The sequence below is a fragment of the Octopus bimaculoides genome, chromosome 15 (genome assembly GCF_046866305.1).
Source record: "Octopus bimaculoides isolate indiv1 chromosome 15, ASM4686630v1, whole genome shotgun sequence".
NCBI lineage: Eukaryota > Metazoa > Mollusca > Cephalopoda > Octopoda > Octopodidae > Octopus > Octopus bimaculoides.
Window position 1 is genome coordinate 34,130,383 of NC_142942.1, and position 25,422 is coordinate 34,155,804.

The 25,422-nt window shown below is 35.6% G+C and overlaps 2 protein-coding genes across 6 annotated transcripts in view; both read left to right on the plus strand.

Moving 5' to 3' along the window:
- The window catches only part of LOC106880619 (activating signal cointegrator 1), a 31,792-nt gene extending 14,331 nt beyond the window's left edge, over positions 1-17,461 (plus strand). For both annotated transcript variants that reach the window (XM_014930643.3, XM_052973237.2), the window contains 6 exons: positions 596-938; positions 3,353-3,525; positions 4,398-4,519; positions 4,899-4,996; positions 7,173-7,269; positions 10,252-17,461. In XM_014930643.3, the coding sequence (XP_014786129.1) occupies positions 596-938; positions 3,353-3,525; positions 4,398-4,519; positions 4,899-4,996; positions 7,173-7,269; positions 10,252-10,322 (904 nt within the window). In that variant the 3' untranslated portion in view covers positions 10,323-17,461. The remainder of the gene's footprint in view (positions 1-595; positions 939-3,352; positions 3,526-4,397; positions 4,520-4,898; positions 4,997-7,172; positions 7,270-10,251) is intronic.
- A 7,390-nt stretch (positions 17,462-24,851) lies between these two features.
- LOC106880614 (uncharacterized) overlaps positions 24,852-25,422 on the plus strand; it is a 77,205-nt gene continuing 76,634 nt past the window's right edge. For 2 of the 4 annotated variants that reach the window (XR_016244451.1, XM_014930628.3), the window contains exon 1: positions 25,046-25,203. The gene's annotated coding sequence lies outside the window, so the exon portion shown is untranslated. Of the gene's footprint in view, positions 25,204-25,422 lie in introns of all 4 variants that reach the window. The other 2 variants (XM_014930633.3, XM_052973238.2) reach the window with 2 other exon arrangements.

The window sequence follows — 25,422 nt, forward strand, 5'->3', positions numbered from 1 at the left end:
AAATATAAATTTGGATTGTTTAATTAATATTTTCTTGATTAACACATTGGAAATAATTGTGGCATTAGATTGTTGTATTTAGTTCCAAATAAGTATGGATGCAGCAATGGCTGAATAGATACAGAATTCACTTTGCAATCACTATTTCCTAAGTTCAAACCCAGTGTATGACATCTTTGGCAAATGTCTTTTGCTGTAATTTTGTCAGGTTGACGCAAATTAAATTTAAGGGGAGGCAAACTGCATGGAAAGTCATCAGATGGATTGACTTTAGAATTTAAAGATCCAACTTTGTCTCACTGATTCCACCTGACAATTTCATTTATTGTACATATGTCTGTGGAATACTCATCCACTTACATGTTAATTCAATATGCAGGTAGCTTAAATTTATCAAACAACTGAATCAATGGAAATCTGCTAAAAGACAATTTTAAGTTCAAATCTCTTTCAGGTTGACTACAATACTGTAGTCAATAAGAACCAGTTAAACATAATGGTAGTTCCAGTTTTCTGTATTCTTTCTTTGTTAAAAATAAATTGACCTAGTGCCTAGCAACAAAATATTATCCTTATTTTTCTCCTTTAATTCCAGTGTGAAACGAACCCAAGTCATTGATGATGATGCTGACTATTTTAGCTCTGATTCTCAGTGGCTTAGCAAGTCAGAGAGGGAAGTTCTAAAGCGACGAGAAGATGAACTACGAAATATTCGTTTTCAGTCAAGACGGGACCGTAAAATAACTTTCGATTTTGCTGGTAGGAGGATAGTTGATGAGGAAGAGGAAGCATTTAAAAGTGGAACAAATATGTATGAAGAAGAAAAGATGAGATCACAGACCCAAGCACAAGAGGCGCCATCGTCGGTGATTTCCAAAAACAATGACATTCCTTTAGGTGAACTTGTCAACCCTTCCATCAAAGTTGCCGCACCAAAAGTAGGTCACTTTTTTTAAATTTATGTCATTTTAAGGGTAAGCATTTGTGCGCTTTGGGTGCTGCTGTACTCTGTCTCTGTCTCTGACTACAAGACTCAATGTCTCATCAGGCAATGAAGCAGCTCTCTAGGTTTTGGCCTCTTCATGCATTGTTCAGTGTCCATTTAGGATTTCAATGCCATTTTGCATTTTCTCTTACCAGCTAGCATGCTGGCATTAAATGTAATTAACTGGAAAACATGGCCATTTAAGAACTCCCCAACTCCATTACAGCCTTTTTGGGAGCGGGGGTCTGGTCTGACAAGACGTGCTTCTTTTTGGCTTTCTATTGACAGGAGTGAAACAAATACTGTAAGGCCTTTTGTGTGGCATTCCAATCCACTTCCCTGAGATGGTACTATATTTCTTAATCCTGAAAGATAAAGTTAACTTGGGTGTGATTTGATTTCAGAGTGCAATCAGTCAGAACAAATATTGCAAGGCATTCTATCCAGTGCATTAATGAATCTGCCTACACTGATATATATGTATATATATAAATAAAATCACCTCATCTCCACTATCTGTCTTTTGACAGCTCCAACAGATCATTCTCTCTCTTACTAAATGTGAGTAGCAATGCTGCTCTTTTACAAGAACCTGCTCATACTTTAACCCTTTGTCGCCTAGCATGAAGCCAGCCCCTCCTCTTCTTTGTTGTTTGTAGTATTGAGCTGCATGATGACCTCAGTAGTGTCAGTGGCACAAAAAAAGTACCCAGTACACACTAAAGTGGTTGGTGTTAGGAAGAGCATCCAGCCATAAAAATGATGCCAAAGCAAACTCTTGGACCATCATTGAGTGTAGACATTAAATGATGGTGATGATGATTATATGTGTGTGTTTACACACATGCACACACACACACACACACATATGCTCACCCACATTATATTCATATAAAAGTTTCTAAATATAATCAGCCTATAATTTCCTGCAAATTAAATGTTTTTTTTGGCAACCAAACTTGTTTATATTCTATTTGTTCAATGTCAATTTAAAATTAGATGCTCCATTGTTCTGAGTTGAACTACTAACTCAGATTTTTCTTCTTCCAGGGTTAATAAAATATTTATTTCATATATAAAGGGTTATATTTCATCGACCTTTTTCAAAAAAATCTAGTTGTGGATCAAAATAATTTATTTATGTGTTAATTGTTGGAGAGTAAGCTGACAACCACATGAAACTGCCCTGACAGCTTAGACTACCAACGTTTTTTATTTCTAATTAGGGTCGTTACTCTTCTAACTATCACTAATATCTAGAGCAGTTCTACTCAAAGTGGATTGGTACCACTCACTGAGGAATGGTGGAAATTTTCTATGAAGATGTAGAGAGCCCGTATAAGAGTGCACAATAGTTACATCATCATCATTGTTTTAACATCCACTTTTCCATGCTTGTTTAGGTCAGACAGGGTTTGTTGTAGCAGATTTTCTATAGCTTGATGCCTTTCATGTTATCAAACCTTACCTCCTTTGATGCTAGGTATTATTTTCCCATGGTTGAATATGTTCACACAGAAGACTGGAAATGAGTGAGATCACTGTTATCATGGTGACACACATATCTATTGTGTGATATCAAGACAAGGGGAGAGAGAAAGAGAGTGGCACATGCACACACACACACACGCATACACACAATATGCTTCTTTCAGTTTCCATCTACTAAGTCCACTCAGAACTTTTGATTGATCCAGGACTAAGAAAACATTTGCCCAAGCTGCAACATGGTTAAAATGATGTTTGACATCCTAAATAGTCTTTTAATGGTGCAACCTGTCAGCAGCAATATTTGTGGTATATCTAATTTTGTTGAATCAGTGGTGAGAACTATTCTAAGAAATCAATTTGTGTATTGTTTATTAGACTGATGAAATGCTTTGTTTTACTAGTTGATAAATTGTCAAGTCTTTAGTATTGTATGGGTGTTAGCTACAAGCTTTTACATACCTGCTGATATCATAAACATGAATACTATGTTAAATACTTCAAGGAATATTTCATTGATTTAATCATTTTTTTTTAATTGTGTCTTTTTAAAATGCTATGAAATATTGCTATTCATTTTACTATTAATGGTTGCTAGTCTACAGAAATACAGCAAGTTATACTTCATATCTTGCAGTAATTTTCTCCTTTAATATTCTAACTTCAAAATCTTCCTGGGTTGCCCAGAGTTGATAAACTATATTTGTACTACATTAAGTTGTATTCTAATCATTTGCAGACTTTAATGTCGTGCCCAGTAAAAAATATTATTTTGTTAATTAATCGGATTATTATTTTTTATATAATTTTTTATGTAATTTTATTTCTATTTGTATGATGGAAATATTTTTCTAAAAAAAATCAAAAATTCATTTTCAGTTTGTCCAACCAAAAGACAAGGTCTTTGAGTGTTCGTTTTCTAAAGCTGTTGAACAAGGAAAACGCTCATCTATTCGCTTACAAGACAGAGAGATTCAGGAAATGAGAGATGAAGGTTATTGTTTAAGTATGCACCAACCATATGCTTCATTACTTATTGCAGGCATCAAGTTGTAAGTTACATTTTATTAGATTTCAATTTTTAAATATTTAAAAGTGATTTGTTTTTAGAATTTTAATGGATAAAATATTTAAGATAAAAACTACAAAATCTTTATTTGAAATTATCGATTCACCTTGTTGTAAACAGAACTTAGTAATAGAAGTCATTGATGAAAATAGTAACATACTAAATAATTGGTTCAATAGGTAAAAATGCTAAGGAAAATTCAGACTGTTTTTAATGATAAAAACATGTGAACAGATTTATCAGTACTGATAATAATTCTTCTAAAAAAAAATGTAAATACAGTTTATGAATTGAAGATTTTTAAGTTCAATCCCTATAAGTCAGCCGATTATGAGATCCAGATCCACATCATAACCATATTATAAATAACAGTTTGATCCAATTTCTCCTTTATTCATTGTTAATGTTTTGCTCATGCTCAGATATTGTATCATTACAAAACTGCTATAATTTAATAAAATTTTGTATTTAAAACTCTGTATAATAATTTAAATTATCTAAAAGCAAAATTATTTGATTAATTAATGTTACCTTGTGATTGATTTCACATATCAGCATATTAGTTTGACACATCAATGCAGCTAACAGTTTGCTTAAGTCATTTATTTTATATATTAAATTAATGTTTCAACAGTCCTCCTTTTAATATGTCTAATTGTAAGGTAATCAGTTAGCAACATGTATAAAATGTCAAGAGTTCATTTGTTTTCCTGGTTCTGTGGTTGTCAAAAACAAAGCCTGAAAGATACTACCAAAAACATCAGTATAAAGAAAATTAATATGCATTTGCCAAATGCTCTGTTTTTCTATCCATTTGATGTTTTGAATAATATTTTGATAATTATTTATTCACAGGCATGAGGGCAGAACATGGTATACTTCTCATCGTGGAAAGTTATGGATAGCTTCAACGGCCAAGCCTCCACTCCAAGATGAGATTGACTCATTAGAAAGCAGCTACCATGCAATGTATAAAGGTAATCTACAATAAAATTTACTGTAAAGGAAACTAAATGGAGGCTTCAGTTACTCTGCTCAGAAGTTAGTTTAGCATTAAATTTTGCTCCCCAAGCAAATCCATTTGCCTATTTCTAGTCTTAGTCAATGGAAATATTAACAATTTGATATGTTTTTTCTTTAAGCCAAACACAATATCATATGTTTTGTCCTCATAAAATAAGTCAGGGTATTTTTTTCCTATTGTTACTTTTAATTTGTTAAGCTGAATATATATATATATATTTTTTTTATTAAAAACAAATTCTTGATTTGTTTTCTGATTTTATGCCTTAAATAAACTACAGTATTTTAAACTAAGTGTAAAAAGTTTATTTCTCATTTTTCACTTAATTTCAGATACAGATATAGTGTTTCCTAAATTTTATCAACCTGGCTGTCTACTTGGTTGTGTAGATCTAGTAGATTGTTTAGAGCAAGGAGATTATCGAACCCAAGTAAGTATGAAACATATCAAATAGTTTAACCCTCTAGCATTCAGATTATTCTATCAATGTAACATTTATTCACATTGTTTTGAATTTATCCCGCATTATCTTACATCCTTGAGATTTCGATTATGTGACAATGAATTTTTTAGACTGACATTGTTTGGTAGGTGTGAGAGGCTGGATCTGGCTGGTTTGAACATAAAACAGGAAGAATATTTTGACTTGATGTGGCCGGTTTAAATGCTAAAGGGTTTAACAACAAATAATCTTTTCTTGGAACATTGGATCTTGAAGCAGATAAGCCGTAAATAATAGCATGCAAATATTGGGTTTTAAAAAATCCTTTGGATAGAGTAAGTCAATGGCTTTTTAACCCAGTATTTACACACTGTTATTTATAGCTTATTTGCTTCAAGATATAACATTCCAAAAAAGAACTATTTTATTTTATTTTAAAGTTTGAGAATTCTTTAGGTGTCAAATGTAGAAAAAATATTATTCTGTGAGGAAAAAGATATATTTGCTTTCTCATAGCATAAAATTTACTCTTTGAACTTATTTGTGTTACTTTTTACAGACACAGGGCATCACTAATTTTCTTGAATTTTACTATATTACTGCAGAAATAGATCACTGTTGCTTGTTACTAATTTATTAACTAATTGCAGCTTTAGACTGTTTTGGTTGATAAAAGTTTTATCTGCACAATCTTATAAATACATTCTGTTTATCAAAAATTAACTTTTAAATGTTTATTTCATCATCATCATCATCATCATCATCATCATCATCATCATCATCATCTAACATCCATTTTCCATGTTTGACATGTGCTGGATTGCTTGATAGGAACTGGCAAGGCTTAGGGGCTGCACCAAGTTCCATAGTCTGTTTTGGCTTGGTTTCTACAGCTGGATGTCCTTCCTGATGCCAACCACTCCACAGAGTCTACTGGGTGCTTTTTATGTGGCACCATCACCAGTGCTTTTTATGTGAGTCCAGCACATACACCAATGTTTTTTTATAAAAAGCATTGTTGTGACACCTTGGTTTTAGGGTCTCAATTTTTTTGTGGTGGGTGGATCTTCTCAAGTGCAGCAATGCGCCACATATCTTGGTCCTCTATCTTCTCTTTTGTAAGGTTCAGTGTTTTCAGATCAGCCTTCAATATTTCGTCCCGTGTCTCCTGGGTCTCCCTCTTCCACAAATACCCTCCACTTTAAGTGATCAGCACTTCTGTATGCAACTCTTCTCATCCATCTGTATCATATGACCAAACCAGCATAGTCTTCTCTCTTGCACACTGCATCTAATTCCTCTTATATCCAGCAGAGCATACCTGCTTCATTCTTTTTCAGCCTTTGCATGTCCTCTGCATTCGGGGCCCACGTCTCACTTTAATTTTATTATTTATGTAACTTTTGCTTAGTTGTGTAACCCTTTCAAGTTTCCTGGTGTAAAAATATTTGTTCCAACAATATGCATTTTCAAATTAGGATGGAAAAAAATCATTCCACTTTTGCTAGCATGGCAATAACAAAAAAAAGACAGCTGTAAAATAGCAAAACAAAATGTCTTAGAAAAAATGGACAAAACACCAAAACTAATTTATATAGTTTCTGATGTTATTGTCAACTTCTGCATTATATACTTCTAAATTTCCACATAGTTACTCAGCTTACTCAAGGCCAAATATCCTTCATAAATTTTATTTTACTCTTTGAGATAGGAATAAATAAGCCAAATCTTAAGAAGTGTGTTCAAATAAAGACAGGAGGGATCATTGAGAATGCCAACTAGATTACAGTAATTTGACCTCATTCTAAACATAGGACCTCTTGACCTGCTTTTAAGTGTTCAGTATCATCATCAACATCATCCTTTCGCGTTCATTTTCTATGCTGGCATGGGCTAGACGGTTTGACCAGAGCTGGTAAGCTAGAGAGCTGCACCAGTTTGATTTGGCTTAGTTTCTATGACTGGATGCCCTTCCTAATGCCAACCACTACAGTTTGTGTTGGGTGCTTTTAATGTGACACTGGCACTAACTATTTTCTTGTGTAAATCAGAATTTTTGTCTCTCTCGCATTGTGTAATGAAGTAAACATCTTCAGCTTTGATACTCTTCCCAGCACCAATTACAGATGTGGAAAGTTAATACTGTTGTTTTATTTGTTTTTAGTTTCCAGATGGAGAGTCTGGCAGTCCGTATGTATTTATTTGTCAAAATCCAAAAGAACTTGTTGTGAATTTCCCTATTAAAGGAAAACATAAAATATGTAAGTATTTCAACAATTTCTCTTTTTAAATTAATCAACTAAAACGTGTAAATATTTTTAATGAAACCTCTGATTTTTTTTTTTTCTAAATCCACCATGAGGGCTGAAAAACTATATCAAACATTAGTCAAATCTCAGGCAGATGCCAGAGTTCTGGATTTTCCAAGCCAGTAAGACTTAAGATATAAAAGAGCAAAATAATGCATATACTTACACAATGAAACTGCGTCATATTCTATACACAATGCTCTCACCAATACATCACTCTCCAGATTTATTTCAATATTGACACAGTTTGTTATAACAGACCTCATATCACATGCTCATGTTTAGCTATGTTACTACCACATTTGCTACTGATGTAGATGGTTTATTTAAGGTAAAATATCAATAAAAGTGGAGAGTATCAGCATCAACCATCACAAGTTGGCTGTATAAACATAAACAGCATGGAGTGCCACAGCTAATCGAGTAGCCATCATGCAGACTAATGACTACCAGATTCAAATGCTCAACCGAAACCATCAAGACTGCTGGACTAGTAAGTCTTAGTTTAGTTGGAGCCTCTAAATCCTTGTGAAATATTAACTCCTTAGCATTTAAACCAGCCATGACTGGCCCAAATACTCTGTATCTTACGCTAAAACTAACCAGATCCAACCTCTCACACCTACCCTACAATGTCATTCTCAAAGTATACAATCACATCATCCAAATTCTGATAATACAAGATAATGCATGATTAATTCAAAATAATGTAAATAAATAAGCATTACATTTGATAGATTAATCAGAATACTAAAGAGTTATTTGAAAGACAGGGGCTGGAAAATCATTATCATCATTTATCCATTTTCCAAGCTGTCATGGATTGGACGGTTTGACTGAAAACTGGTAAATTGGGGAGCTGCACCAGATTCCAGTCTGATTTGGCAAGGTTTCTACAGTTGGATGTCCTTCCTAATGCCAACCACTCCAAGAGTGTAGTGGGTGTTTTTTACGTGCCACCAGCATGGGTGCCATTGACCTGACACCAACATCAGCCACGACCACAGTCTCACTTGGTTTGACAGGTCTACACAAGTACGGTATATCACCAAAGATCTCAGTTACTTGTCACTGCCTCCATGAGGCCCAACACTTGAATGGTGCTTTTTATGTGCCAGCCAGACAGCACTGGCATCAGCCATGACTCCAATTTCACTCAGCCGACAGGTCTTCACAAGCACAGCATATTGCTCAACGTTTGAAGGGTGCTTTTAATAGGCCAGTTATGTGACACTGGTGTCAGCCATGACTGTGATCTAACCCGGCTTGACAGATTTTCTCAAGCACGGCATATTGCCAAAGGTCTCTGTCGCTTGTCATCACCATCTCATCCCATGTCTTCCACAGGTTCCTCCACCGTTTGAGTACAATGCCATGTAAAAGCATTTGTGTTGTGTGGTAAATGAAAATTCAGTTACCAACTGAAATCAAACCTCTTTCTTATTCAAAAGTCAACTTTGTAATTTTGGCCTATTATACCAAGCTTAATGTTTCCACAAATTCATAAACTCAACAAACCTAACATTTAACTTTTCATTCAGTGATATTCAGTACCATATTTACTTGTATATGTAATGCACACCACTAATTTTGAGCTACAAAATATCTCGTTCAAGGAGGCAATGACCAAAACCTTTGGCATTATGTCATGCTTGAGAAGACCCAACAAGCCAAGCAAAATCGCAATTGTGGCAGATACCAATGTCACGCAAATGACATGTAAAAGCACCCATTACACTCTCGGAGTGGTTGGGTTAGGAACGGCATCCCGCCAAAGAAACCACGCCAAATCAGACTGGAGTCCGCTGCAGTCTTCCAGCCTGCCAGCCTTGGTCAAACCATCCAACCCACGGCATGGACAACAGACGTTAAATGATAATGATGACATAGAGAAAAACAAAGTGTTTTGTCATATTTATTCCAATGGCTGTCTCATACATTCTAAAAGTTCACATGTCCTCAAAACATTAAACAAATTCAAAAGTGATCTTTGGATCACATTGGTGTAAGCCGCAAAAGTGTCCCTGCTGTAATGTCAGCCTGTGAAAAGTCAGCCAATATAGAAGAATATAAAACACATAATGTAGAATGTAAACACTTTCATTGTTCCAGCAGAAACATAGTGGTGGTTCATTATAATAATTACAGTATTTCTGGATCAGAAATATTTATTAGTTACAGTTTATAATTACATTTCAATAATAATATCAATATTATTGATAATTTATTAATTTAATCTTCACATCAACTAATTTAAGCAAAAGAAGTATTCCATTCTGGTCTTCCACACTGAACAGTGATGGTAGAAATATCATAAGATGCATATCTGCCAGTTTAGCCAAACATTTAATATGTTATCATAGAAAATGTCCCATTGATTTAAGCTATTTCATAAACATCAGTTAGCTTGGACAGTAGATACAACTTGCTTCTTAAATATGGTGGCACACTCGAATGGGAAAAATGGTTAACTTTTAGTTCTCATGTATATAATACACACTGATTAGAAAATTTGGATATTATACACAAATAAATATGTTAATAGGCTGTCATTATACTGCAGACAATATTCTCAGATCTTGTATGTTTTCTTTATTGCTCGATGAGTTGGGGCATATAGAATTAATGAGTTCTCTCAGAAACCTAGTATTTCACCTGCAGCAGACAGGAAAACCTTACACAAAAGCTGATTGTGAAATAGGTTATGCAGTTTGTTTATCAACACTGTGATATAGTTGAAACTATTTTCATTCTTAAATTAATATGTACTTTTACAGGTTATTAATTAAATTTCTAACTCCGCATTGATTAAAAAGCTATCTTTTAAGCAGTTGAAATATTTTGATTATTCACAAGTTTTGTATCAATCATTGCTTTTCTCTTTTTGTTTGTTTTTTTTTTTTTACTTTTTACTTTTTTCCTTGTGTTTTGCAGTTAAACTCGATCCACACATCCACCAGGGTGCCAAAAAAGGACTCCGCAAAAATGTTTATGATGAAGGATGAATTGCTAACATCAGTAGTCATTCTATTATGCTTACAATCTCTGCTGACATTAACTGCATAAATGATATATATTGCATTCAGCCTTAAAAATTAAAACAACTGGGGATCTACATAAAAAAATACATTTTATTTTTGTATTCTAATTATATTAAATTTATAGATCTCAAGTCTGGTTTCCAATGGTTACACTGTTTATATATTTGTTTTGTTTGTTTGTTTGTTGTTTTTCTGGCAATCCAAGAGATAAAAATAAATCTCAACTCTATACAGTTCAAACTGCCTGTTACATGAGGTCTTGACCAGTTATTTCTTGTTATTTTAGTTTAGTTTACTCATCTGTTTTATAGATGAGTTTTGTATTGAAGAGGCTTTGCAGGTTTCTCTTAAACATTATAGTTCATTAAAGTATCACAGTTGTCATTACTCAATATTTAAATGGTTTTGTTAATGGTTTGTTTGCTATAAATGCCAAAGTTTAGATTTTAGCCAAAAAAATTGCTGTTCTTGAGAATTAATCCTAATACAATGAACCTATATTGAAATATGTTTCTGTAGATGTTTCTCAGTATTATTTGATTTCTTTGCACTTGAACACTGAGAAGGGGTATGCATGAGTGATGGAAAGTAGGAGGCTGAATTAAATTCTAGAATTACAGGTGCTGGCACAGTAATGCACCAGCTCCAGCATTCGATCTTCCAAATAAGGAGAGGTTGGTAAAAAATTCAAACTTGCTATCTTCAGTTCAGTTTTTGTCCTTATCCTCACCTATGTTCATGAATGTTGGGTACTGACCAAAAGAGTAAAGTCATGAATTCAAGCAGCCAAAATGGGGTTCCTCTAAAGAGTCTCTGGACTAATATTACTTGATAAGGTGCTTAACTCAGAGATCGAAAAGTTTCTCCAGGTTGAGCTGCATTGAGAGGTCACAGCTGCAGTGCTATGGACTTGTGATTAGAATGTCGCAAGATAGATTCTTCAAGCCCTAGCTAGAGATCTCGAGGCAGATCAAGAATGAGATGGTTGAATAATATCCATAGTCTCAGTTGGTTATACTTGGAAATCCAGTCAGAAAGTGTAATGACAGTTGTTTACTGATAGGACCCTATGAAGGAGTGTCTGAGGACCCTACCTCTACAGGTCTTCCATGAATAGTGGATGGAGAAGGTGGGTGAATGGGCTTTACATTTGTCTGAAAACTTGAAAAATTTTCTTGGTTAAACATACTAAATTTAATGAAATCTAGTCACATTTCCAATGATATTGAATAAAAGCTGCTACTAAAACACACACATGAAATTCTGATATTTGCACAAAATTCATTAAAGCAATTCCAATATATGAAACCTGTGATATTAACTTCTTAACACTCTAGAATTGATTTTTCAATTCTGTTCCAAAATTAGCCTAATCTAAACTTTGTCAAACTAGTAACTTCATAATCCATATTATTGTATTTGATATTACATTCTATGTAGTCCAGTCTCTAATTACCTTAGGTGTACTCACCCCCCCTCCCTCTATTTATGTAGTTATTTGCTTTGCAGTCATGTCTAGAATTCAGTCCAGCTACTTCTTCCTACTAAACATCAACCTGAGCAATTCCTTGTAAGTGGTTGACAGAAGTTGTACGTGTGTGAATGTTGCCAGTTTCACTTCTTCACATGAGACCAGCTTAGGCAAATACAGTAATGCCACGTTTACACGGCCTGTAGCTCTAGCCTTTCAGAGTTTAGTTTAAGGGGAAAAAACGTTTCTTGGAAAACAGATAAGGGTTGGTGACTGGAAGAGCATCAGGTCATATAATACTATCTCAAATAAGTGTCAATTCAACTAGTCCCATTATGGGAAAATAGATGTAAAGTGAACAAACAAATTCACATTTCCTTAAACTGGATTTGAATACGAAACAAAACATTTCATTCTAATGCTGTCATTCTTTGTCAAAAACAAAAAAAACAAAAATTGGAAGATGAGCTTAATAATCAAAATTTTAAATTGTTGAAATAGCTTACCTCAGAAATAATTTAACTATAGAATTGTCTAATGAGGTAATATTTTTATTCCAAAGCCACCTTTTGGAGTTATTTGTCAGTATTCCAGTTCCTTAGTAATTGTCCTGGATATTATAAACAACAAAAAGAACAACTGCCTCAGGCAGGTCTTTATATATAAGGGAAGTCAAAAATTATCCGCACTTCCATGTAATATATCTTCATAATTGTCACACTGCCTTCTGTGCATGCGTGCTTACAGTTGGTACTATTATGATCATGTGACGGAAGTTTGAGCCTGATTGCATCATTTTTCTTTTTGGCTTTACAGTGTAAACATGGCCACTCCACTAGCAATGTGCACCAAAGAAGAACAAAGAGCAGTAGTCCGAAAGATGGTAATGGTGAACCGGTTCAGCATTACCATCTCTCAATCTTGCTGAATCTTTACGTCCTCTTCATGCGTCATGCTTGTCCAGCCACTTTTAAACGTCTCAGTCCACTCGTACACACTTCTAAATGGTAGTGCACTGTCCCTGTATTGTGTTAAAAGCCTCTGATGAATTTCAGCACATGGCTGGCACACCTTCTAACCAGAGAAATCAGATCACTGCTCTTTGTCCACATTGCTAGTGGAGTGGCCATGTAAAGCTAGAAAGAAAAATGGCGTGATCTGGCTCAAATTTCGATCATGTGACCACAATAGTACCAACTATAAGTAGGCATGCGCAGAAAGCAGTGTGACAATAATAAAGATATTTTATGTCGAAAGTTTCTCCACCCCTATATATATAAGTAATTACTTGAACCATTTTCTGATTCCCTCATTCATATGGCCCTTTATGTTTAGAGCTCCAATCTCCCTAAAATCATTTTTGCCTTTTACTCTTCCATGGCTGATAAAATAAAGTACCAGTTAAGTACTGGAGTTGATATAACCAACTACACCCTCCTCCAAAGTTGAGGACTTGTGCCTATAATTGGGAGTAGAAAGGAAATGTCAAACATTGTCTTTGGTTTTAAAATTAATATTTTTATCATAGGGTTTAATTTTGAATCTTGTTTATTATCCAGTTCATTATTTCATTTTAAATCCAACTTTCTTAATCATAGTTGGATAATCGTAGCTAAAATTAATATTTTAGCACTTTATTTTTATCATCATATTTATTTATTTATTATAATTAAATTACTCCAAAATTTATATTTTTTATAACCAGCTTTTCTCATAAAAGATATATTGAACAGGAGAAAACCAATTTTTATGTAGCCATTTATTAACAAATAAATGTGTTAATGGCCTCTAAACAATAGTGTTTTTAATTGAAGTAACAATGAATCAATGTGCCACATCTATTAATCAACATAACATTAAGATAATCTGTTTATCAATCTTTTCTTTAAGAGTTGAACTTATGACTTCATTGTGAGCTTTATTCCTCTTTTAATTAGATAAAAAATTTGGGGGGTTTTGATAGCATTAAACTTAAAACCAGCTTTTGTATTGGAGGAATGTAAGATTGAATTTCATTTTCCTACCCACAATCTCTAAAATAGCAAAATTAACAAAGAACTGTTGCTACAACTGTTTCTGTAGCATTAAAGACAAAGGGGGGGGGGGGGGGAATCTCTCTCTTTTGATGATAAGTCCTCAGTTTATTACATGTAACTTTCCCAAGTATTCTGGTACTTATTTCTTACATATTGGTGAACTGAGGCAAGCATAATAAATTATTGTGCTGAGAGACAAGTTCCCCCAGCAGACTACAATTTCTGACCAAAAGCTAATTGCTGAGCTCAGGTATTGAGCCAAATTGATGTAAAGTATTCTTTTATATATTTCAGCCTTGAGGCTGTGGCCATACAAAAACCATTTTTTTTTTTTTTTTCAACTCTTTCCTTAATACTTTGATTTCACATTCTTTATTATAAAGAAGTGCTTGAAAAATTCACTCAGCTATTTGTATTTTCATATTTGTGAAAAAGTGGGCAGTCAAGTAGGAGGAATGCTATATTGGTAATCTAAATGCTTTTTGTTTAGTTACATTCTGAGTTCAAATCTCACCAGCTTAAGTTCTGACTTTCATCTCTCTGGGCTTGATTAAAAAAAAAAAAGTACCAGTCATGGACAAGACTTCTTTCAATTATATCTCTTTTCTGCAAATTAGTGGATATATAAAAAAAGGGTGCTGAAAAGTTCCTGGCTTTGGGTAAAATACGGGTGGATCAGTTAATTATGATTTTATTCAACATATTCACATACTTATTGGAGTCGTCTTTCAGTTTTTCTAAGCTCTGTAAAAAGAATTCAGGAAGTTGGACCTTCAACCAGGCTTTTCATGATACCCTTAAAGCCAGCAATTTTTCTCCAACCCTCTGTAAAAAAGCATTACATTAATGTTAATATTATCCAAAAGAAATCTATATTTAAAACACAAATTTCATTGTATACATTTGCTTCCAGCCCAAATCAGTTACGTGAAACGTTATAAATTGTGGCTACACTAGACATAAATGTATAATAATGCAAATTTGTTGATCCTTCCAAAAGAAATTGTATATCTGTGGCTGAATTTTTATCATGACATGTACAGTCCATATTGTATGTCATTGATTTGTGCTCCAAAACAGAACTGTATTCCAATAACCTCAATTTTATAAACCAAAAATAGATACAATTTGCACTTTGTAACTGTCAATACATTCATTTTCTTCAATTCAAAACTCAAAATTTTAATTTTTATGAACCATTGATCCAGGTTGCCATTAGAAAATGGATGTTTTCTTCTATAGCAAGGCCCATGAAACTAGTCTCTCATGATCTCTGTTAGGTCTGTATGTCAGTGAGTTTGGCATTGTATAGCAGCTTTTCCTAAGACCCACTGTTCCTAAAGATTATTAAACAAAATTGATTTTTTTTTTTTTTTTTACAGAACAAAAAGTAGGCCAAGTACCTACAACACCTGGAACCTGTCTATGAAATACAACTCACACTTAGATTGGTCTACCAAACTCATTAAATCATTTGCATAAAGAAAAAAAAATCATTGCTGTCTATTATAATCCTTCTATGAAACTGAGTTGCCACTCTAACTCATCCCCCACATCAAAACAGCATCCATTTTTTTTGGATTTTTGCTATACTACTCCCATATTCTCTTGCTCCTGTGTCTGTGCTGTTCATATAAATCCTTTCTTAAAGCATGTTAAACATTTCTTATTTAAATCTACATTTCTCTTAGCCTCTGCAACCTGACTAACCTACAATTTAGACTAGAACTTAATTATTTTGCTAATATTGGTCAGGTGTACTTAACATCATGTAATCTGTCTTACTTTTTGAAAACAAAAGTTTTTACATTTTTTTATATATATACTGTGTGTGTATACACATGTACACTGTAAGAGATCCTTTACATGTTCCCTCTTTTTTCAGAAAAACCATTGAAGAAAAAAAAAACATTTAAATATAGGGTACCATCAATGCTAAGTATACCATATATGGGAACCTACATTAAAGGTCAATTGAAGAGCACTTTTTTAAAAAATCTTTAAGAACTATAACTATATAAAAGAAAGTGTGATGTTTTATTGTAGAACAATGTTAGTCCTGTAGTCTAGAAAGGAAAGTCACTCTTACAGTTGTAATTTTCAGAATGCTTCTGCTTTTTTAATCATAGTGCCAATGTACTTAAGTACCATTAGTTGTCTTTGAATTAAAAATGAAAATTCCTCCCAAGTTTACTTGGAGATGAAGTTTACAGAAATATTTTAAAATCCCAACTGAGTCAATTAAAAACCCATTGAATATATAGATATAACTCTAAACCATATCCCACTGCAAGTTGAATCTCAAGACAAGGGAATTCTAGTCCAGTAACATTAATGCTTTATTTTATGTAGCTCAAGGATTGAAACCAAGCTATCTGAGAAACTCACATGTGATGTGTTATTGTTTCATCCACTTGCTATTATAGAAATCAAACTGAACCCCTACAGTTTGTGCAGCATCAACTAAAGTGAAAAGGCTTTATGATTAAATAATAGACTGCACTATGCCAACTGTTAATCTTTTATGGCATTTTAAACTGGTAGCTAACTGTCTTAAAAGAATTTTGCATTCAATGAAATACTAATGCTAGTGTCTTCAATAATAGAGATGCTTGTGATTGTAGGACACTGTTTTGTAGTATTTAATTACAGCCTCTTCAGTTTTAACTTCACATCTCATTGAGGCTGACTAGCTGGTGTTCCTTGATAAAATAAGTTATATAGTAGAGGGAATTCTATAGCCTAAACTTCTTAATAATTAGAAATATTTTCTTGCTAAGGACATTAGCAGAAGAAAATACATCAACTAATAACCTGGATAAAATTACTATACTGCAAATATATAAGGAACACATGTTAGCAGTGTTAATCTTTTAGTCATTCTTAACCATTTTTATGCAAATATATTTTAACTTCATGCATCTTACACAGCTTATAGGTATTATAAGATGGTTAGAATCTCAAATGGCTACTCAGAAATTCATCAGTTACCTTTAAAATGCTTCACTGTAGTATACACAAGACCAATAGCTATATATTTGTTGATGTACTTATATCATAATGTTGAAAGCTTCCTGTCGTTAATGTAACAGTTCATTCTGCAAATTTGTTCTTACAAATTTGGTAAGTTTAAATACTAAGGATTTAATAGAGGAGTTTAGTCAGCTGCATTCTTTCCATTACTAAATATTTGGTACTTATTTTATCAAGGAGCAAAGCCAGTCAATGCTAATGATCAATATTTAGTTTTGATTTCTACAATAGGAAGTGAATAAGACAAATCTTTCCCTGAAGTGCTTTTTTTTTGGTTTTGTTGTGAATGACATTGGAAACAGACAAACACGTGGTTCATTTTTTAGTTGAAGGTATCTGAAAATATTGTTATATATACATTGGCCAGTATATGTTAGAAGTGAACCAATGTCCAGAGATTGATCATTGATCAAAGTGACCAATTATTGCATTTGACTGTAACAAAGCTGTTCATTTTTTTCTTGTGCTATTATTTAGCATTGATACAGTCCTGTTCCTGAAATGTTTATTTTAACCTTATTTTTGTTGGAGCAAATAAAACCAATAGTATTTTATTAATTTGTGATATGCTTTTGGTGTTTTGTTTTTGTAAGTTTTAAATTTGAGATGTGTTCTATGCAAAATGTATTTGAACTGTAGCTCAAGATAATAATGAGAAAACAATTGTGAAATAGCTATTCATTTAAAGTTAAGAGTCTCACCAGATCTAGAAGAGCTAAACAATCTTGTCAAATACATCAAGTTCACAGGAAACTACTTTTCTATGATGGATTGGTTAGATTGGTCATCAAATCTCACCTATGTCTCTTCCCATGTCTTCTATGGGCATTGTTTGATACTTATTTGCCTAACTTATACCCCACCCCATACACATATCAGTTTATTCTTACACCTATCATAGCTGATTTCTCTGTAACATCTTTCACTAAACTAGTATTTATTCTAAGCTCGATGCTCTCTCCCTCTGACTGGGATAACCTTGTATCTCCTCTACAACAAGACACCTGTTTCTGTCTCTCTATCATAATTTAATCTCTTATCACTTGACATAAGGCCACCTCCTTTGACACCATTCCCCTCTCAGTCAAGAGATCTTTGTCTTGCAAGTTATGTGGTGACCTTACCAGTGCTGGTGCTACATAAAAAGCACCCAGTCCACTCTGTAAAGTGGTTGACATTAGGAAGAGTATCCAGTCATAAAATCCTTGCATAAGTAGACAGTGGGGCTCAATGAAGTCCCTAGGCTTACCAGCTCCTGTCAAACAGTCAATTCCATGCCAGTATGGAAGATAGATGTCAAATGATGATGGTGATGACTTATTTCTCATAGTTTAAATCACAAGCAACTTTTTAGAATGGTCCACTTTCAATTTTTTTCACATTTGCCTGTGTATCTCCCCCTGTTTAAAAAGCCATCAACTATTTAATGGCCCACAAATACATTAAATGTGAAAAGACCTAAGGTCCCAAAAGACCACTGTGAGCCATAGTTCACCTGTTGCTAACCCCTGGTTTAAACCAACAAATTTTATTTATTCAATCTCATCCCTCACCTCCTGTCTCTCTCTCTCTTTCTCTCTCTGTTCTTTCTACACTTTAGCCACTTGTAAGTACATATGGATTTGTATGTATATAATAAATTATGGCTTATAATTTTCTAGAGAACATATATATTGTTTTACCAATATATTATTTTTTCTGTCCAATTCTATTATTATGAATCTGAATTGGGAGCTTAAGTCTTAGTGAATCTTTCATTAGTTGATTACACAACCTTGGACGCCATCCCTATGGATGCATTACAGTTACTCTCTTGATAGAGCTTGGTGATCCTGACCGTTGATCTAGGATTCCCCCACTCAGAATCAATGTAAGAAGCACAATTGGCTCAGTTGAGCTCTTCTGCTGCCTCTTCACAATCCACCATACTGCAGTCCCATGACTCTGCTGTATGTTTGGCAAGGTAGCTGAATGGGTACTATACCTTGCCAAAGTACAGCCCATAACTATGCAGAGCATGATCAAAATACTCACATACCAATATATATGTATATTGAAGTAATTGAAATTTTGTAAGATATTTCTTTAAATATCACATCCTGTATAGGGGACTCCTATATACTGATGATTCTTATAGCCGAATCTATAACAGAATTAGAGAAGATATTCCAAAACAAAACATGGAATTAAGAAGCCCCAAGGTAAACTTGGCTAAAACTTAAGTGCAATTGAGTTGGAAGGAAGATAAGACCCTGGTACCATTACAGAAATAGCCTTGTTCAATAAACAGGAAAGGAGTAAGTAGGAACTCCAGGGATGTACTAGTGTGAGTTATGAATGCAGAAGGAACCACAAACATAACATAGAAGGCAGGCTTTGTATGAGGTAGATGCACTGAGGCTATAGGCATTAAGAGGACACTGAAAATTAGAGTTTCTTAGATACCCAGACAGTTCACTATAACTAATTGATAACTTCTATTACTTTGGTAACAGTGAAGCTGGTTGCTCAGAAAGTATTGTAGCTAAAGTAAGAATGGGTTGAAGAAAAAATCAGGGAATTATTATTTCTGCTACCAACAAAAGTTTTCTCCTTCTGAGGGAAGGACACATTATATGATACTTGTGATCAAAATGTGATGCAGCATGATATTAAGACATAGGCCTTGAATCCAAAATAATTATGAAGGCCAGAAAGAAATAAACAAGCATGCCATGCAGGATGGGATATGTCAGTGTGGAGTTGCACCAAGAGGCAAGACAAGAGGCTCTCTTAATGTCATTGTTGATCCTCTTGATCAGTTGTTTGCATACCAAGCCAGTCTATAACTTCATAGGGTTGATTAAATAATATTTGGGTTAGAAGTAAAGTTTGACTTTGATCATCATAAAGGCCTCTTTCTTTGCAACACTACATGTTCCCTTAATGGCTGCTGCAACACAGAAACAGTCACGTATGAAGCAGAGGTGACATCAAAGCCCCCCAGTGGGCAGTCAGATGTGTGGAAGTATGTGGGTACTACAGAAGGTCCTTTCAGAAACAGATTATATAAGTCCTGCAACATCCAGAAGTGATGCAATGTTTCAGCCCTGTTGAGGTATGTATAGTCATTGAAGGAAAGTACCATGGATCACAACATTAAATGGAGTGTCCTGGAGAAGTACAAACCTTACTTTAACAGTAGCAGACAGTACAGGTCATGTCTAGCCAAGAAAAGAACCATGTTTAAAAAAACTCTCTTCACCAGGACACTTACCTAAACTGCAAGAGTGAAATTTTTCATTCTTCCCACATGAGAGAAAATATGTGATTGCTTAGGACCTCCACCATCATAAACTGAAAGTCCAACACATTAGGTTAAAGATTTGGGCACCTATCTAATTCCTCCTCCAATCCACTCACACATACACATAAACTACAACATATGAGGGTGAGCTGAAAAGTTCATAGGCTGACTATGAAGGAGTGATGCTAGAGCTATGAAATCTTGCATGAATTAATTTCAACTCTTATTAATGATTGCATTGTTTCTTCATAAGTAAACTCACATCTGAATGTTCACAGAAGACTTCAAAGCAAGCTTCTTATCAAGCAGCCACACCTGTGCCAACACCCACCCACACCCACACCCACACACACAGAAAGAGACAGGGAGAGGTAGATAGATGTAATTGCTATGATAGAAGCATTAGCACACCAAACAAAATACTTAGGAGCAAAATGCTAGCTACATTTTGTTTGTCTTTGCATTTTGAGTTCAAATTCCACCAAGGTTGGCTTTGCCTTTCATCCTTTTGGAGTTGATAAAGTAAGTATCAGTCTTGAAGTTGATAAAATCAATTAACTCCTCCTGCAAAATTTCAGCTTTGTATTCATAGCAGAAAAAGATTATTGATTGATAGACGTTACAAGTGACTCAAGGGCTGAGAGTTTCAGCCAATGTCCGTGGGCCACTCTGTAATGTCTACCAAATATTAATGATAATAATGGTATCAAATTTTGGCTCAAGGTCAGCAAGTTTGGGAGAGGGGGTAAGTTGATTACATCGAACCCAATGCTCAACTGGTCCTTATTTTATCAACCACGAAAGGATGAAATGCAAAGTCAACCTTGGTGGAATTTGAACTCAGAATGTGAAGACAGATGAAATGCCGCTAAGCATTTTAGCTAGTATGTTAACGATTCTACCAACTCGCCTTATTATTATTATTATTATAGGTGCAGGAGTGGCTGTGTGGTAAGTAGCTTGCTAACCAACTACATGGTTCCAGGTTCAGTCCCACTGCGTGGCACCTTGGGCAACTGTCTTCTACTATAGCGTTGGGCCAACCAAAGCCTCGTGAGTGGATTTGGTAGACGGAAACTGAAAGAAGTCCGTCGTATATATATATATATATATAGATATATATATATGTATGTGTGTGTCCCAACATCACTTGACAACTGATGCTGGTGTGTTTACATCCCTGTAACTTAGCGGTTCAGCATAAGAGACCGATAGAATAAGTACTAAGCTTACAAAGATTAAGTCCTGGGGACGATTTACTTGACTAAAGGCAGTGCTCCAGCATGGCTGCAGTCAAAATGACTGAAACGAATAAAAGAATTTTTTTTAAAATTATTATTATTATTATTATTATTATTATTATTATTATTAGCATTTCATTTATTGGCCACTAGTGCTGACATACAGTAGACAGGGACAGTGGGGGTTTTACACAAAACAACAAATAAACAATTAGGAAAACAATAAACATTAAACAAGAAAAATATAACAATGAGATTTCCCCAATAGGGGGGTGACCACCCAGGGTTGGCTCAGGTACCCCACCAATCTTGAACCACCTGTTGCTTTGCGAGTACCCAGGTACACCTCTCCTTCTCAAATTTACCAGCCTACAGGTGCATTATTAGAGTAGATACACTCACATGGGCCATTTTCACTACATTCACCTCCCTTTCAGCAAATGTACTGGGGTGGCATCACTTCTCTCTCCACCCTCATCTTGCTTTCCAAGTGAAATTTTAAAAAGTTGATGAGGGATTGGCTGAAGAGAAAGTGTCTGTCTTCAGTCCCTTAAACCAGGTCCACCATGCAACCTCTTTCACTATGGCTACCAGACAGAGGAAAATTGCCTGCCCTTCCTGGTCAAAGGAAGGCAGCAGGTCAATCTTCACTATGGACTCAGCCGATAGCTGGATCCATCCTACATGCAACGACAACTGTTTGACATAATTCCACAAGTCAGTAATGCATGGACACTGGACAAGTGCATGCAGAACGGTTTTGTCACTCTGCGCACATCTTGAGCAGGTCTATCTGACAGCACTTCCATGCTTGTAGAGTTTATCTCGAACTGGTAGTGCCCCCACCCAGCCCAGTAGCACTGCCAAGCAAGGGATTTCTGGAAGTTATCCATCGTCCCAGGCCCAAAAGTCCTCCAGAACAGACTGGTCAGTTTGACTTGGTTGACGCCCAGCACCTCTCGAAGTGCATCATCGCACTTTCCCATCACTAACCTTCTATAGAACTCAAGAGTGGATGTTCACTGACTGACCTTTCCACCTGGTAGAGGGAAGTGAGTGCCTGGCAACATTCCAGATGCCACTCACTCTGTTTGGGTCTCTTCTTGACCCAGAACTGCAGCTCAGTCAAGGAGACAAGCTGAGGAAAGGCCTGTTTGACAAACGGTGACCACACCTGTTCACCATTTAGGCAGAATATCTGGAGATCTCACAGCCTCAGCACATGTCTATGCATCATTACCCACAGCATGCCCAGTCCTACACATAGAGGGTGCTGGCAGCAGATGGACTGCCTCACCAACAGAGCCTGTCCCCTCCACAAGAATTTGAAGAGGAGGTGCTCCAACTTGGTGAGGTGCGAATGGGGACAAGGCACAACAGTCAGGCAGTAGTAGATGATAGACACAATGTACGTATTCACCACCTCCGCCTGATCTTTTAGTGACACCTTCCTCACAGCCCATTTCTTCTAGTGTCTTGTGAAAGTCAGGTGGTTCAACTTCCATAATTGGTGGGGTTTTTTTTGGGAACACCTTTAAAAGTCTTGATGTGGGTTTCACATTTGGAGTTCCTATGTTCCAAGGAAAGCTCTCTAGAATTGTATAGGAATCAAGCAGCATTCACACATGACCTTTGTCCTTGCTTTGAGGTGGGTGAGATTGAAGAGCCTGCCATCTGATCTGGTCCACATATAAATTCCTTCTTGTGCTGTGCTGAAAGCATGTGTCAGAAGGAGAGAGAAGAAAATCCCGAAGAGCATTGGGGCAAGCACACAGCCTTGCTTGACTCCACTGCGTATGTCGAAGGGCTCAGAGAGGTTGCTGTTGAACTGCACAGTTCCCTTCATGTTTGAGTGAAAGGACTCAATTAAGCTGTGCAGTCTTGGAGGGCAGCCAATCTTATAGAGAGCCTTGAAGAGGCCGTCTCTGCTGACGAGGTCGAAAGCCTTGGTGAGGTCAATGAATGCAACATACAGGGGCATCAGCTGCACCCTGCACTTCTCCTGGAGTTGACAAAGGGAGATCATGTCTACAGTGGACCTTTCAGCTTGGAACTGCACTGTGATTCTGGGTAGACATGCTCAGCCAACTTCTGCAGATGGGTCAGAAGGACCCGGGTGTAGACTTTGCCAACAATGTTGACTTGTTCTTGTACAGGGTAACAATCTTTGCATCTCTCATGTCTTGCAGTACAGCTCCCTCTCTCCAGCACTGGCAGAGGACTTCATGCAAAGGGTGCAGTAGGGTAACCTTATAGTGCTTGATGATATCTGGTGGGATGCTGTTGCTGCCTGGAGCTTTGCCTGCTGCTAGGCTGTTGATGGCCTTGCTGAGCTCATACATTGGTTGGCTCTGCATCGAGCTCTTCCATGACCGGCATGCATTCGATGACGTTAAGGGCTGAAGAGGTCACTGTGTTCTCTCTGGAATAGAGCTCAGAATAGTGCTCCACCCATCTGTCCATTTGTTGGCCTTGATCAGTGATGACTTCCCAAGTGAGGAATTTGAGGGGGCTGTCTTGCTCTGCGTTGGTTCCAGCGCCCTCTTGATGCCATTGTACATCCCTCTGATGTTGCCAGTTGCGGTGGCCATATGGATCGACTCACTACGCTCTGTCCAGTACTCAATGGTGTAGTGCCTGGTGGTGTGCTTTACCTTGCTCCTGGCACTCTTTAGAATCTGCAGGTTCCTCTCAGTGGGTGACCACTTTTATTCTGCCAGTGTTGTGCCTCGTTTGGCTTCAATTACAGAGGTCATATATATATGTGTATATATATATATATATATATATATATATATATATATATATATATATACACACACACACATATATATATATATATACATACATATATATATATATATATATATATATATATATATATATATATATATATGTCTACATAACAGCATACCTGTGTATATATGAACTGTGGGTATTGGGGTATGATTACCTTCTATGTATATTTCCTATTTAGTACTGGGGATGTTTCATTTATGAGGAGGTACTCCTCTATTTGTCTGAGTGTTGGATCCTTTGGATGTTTGGATAAAAATGCAGATGTCAAGGTGACTCAGTGTGCCTCCACGTTGGTCTTTGGCATGTTGGTAGAGTATGGAGGACTGTTTTTTGTCATCACATTGTCTCAAATGTTCATTTAGTCTCCCTGCAATGCTTCTAGATGTCTCATGACATATACAGGTGAGACAACTGGTTCAGGAGCAGTCCCACCCGTGAGGGATTGATGTTAGATGTGTCGAAACAATTGTTGTGATTAATAATAAATTCTCGTATGTTTCATCTTCTGTCTTTCATTTACCACACACACACAAGACCTAAATATGTATGTATGTATGTGTGTGAGCGTAGTTACAGAAAAATATGTACATTTCGTCATTCTAATTTCGCCTTTTAATTTTACCTCAAAATTTTAACTTTACATAAGATAACGGGAACAAACCAAATTCATACTCAATCAACAAAAAAAAAAAGATCATGTCTGTTCTGAAGCAAAATGCCAACAAAAAGTTAGTGACGAGAAAAGCTTCATTGGCTAAATCTAACAAAGATTCTAGAGGTAAATTGGCGAGGCAAAAGCAAAAACGCGGTAACACAAATTAGTGTATATTCATTTCGTTTCATTTATGTCGCCAAGCTCTGATTTGTAGCAACTAACTGTAGTTTGTATTGGAGATAATGGTTGTCTCACATGGATAATGTATGTATGAATATACAAAGGACCATGCTTTAATGTTATTTCTCGTAAAATTCTAGACAGGTCAGTTGCATAGTTTCTATTCTTTTAACATTATATTGTGAACTTTTTCATTGCAACTATATAAGGTTAGTTAGTATATCTACATTGGTTTGTTTTGAACTTCATCGGTTAATGATTTTGTTTACCCAGATATCAGTTTCGGCACATTGCAACTTTATTTCAAGAACCATCCATAGGTTTGCTAACTTAACATTAAATACGTTAATTGTATATTTCTCC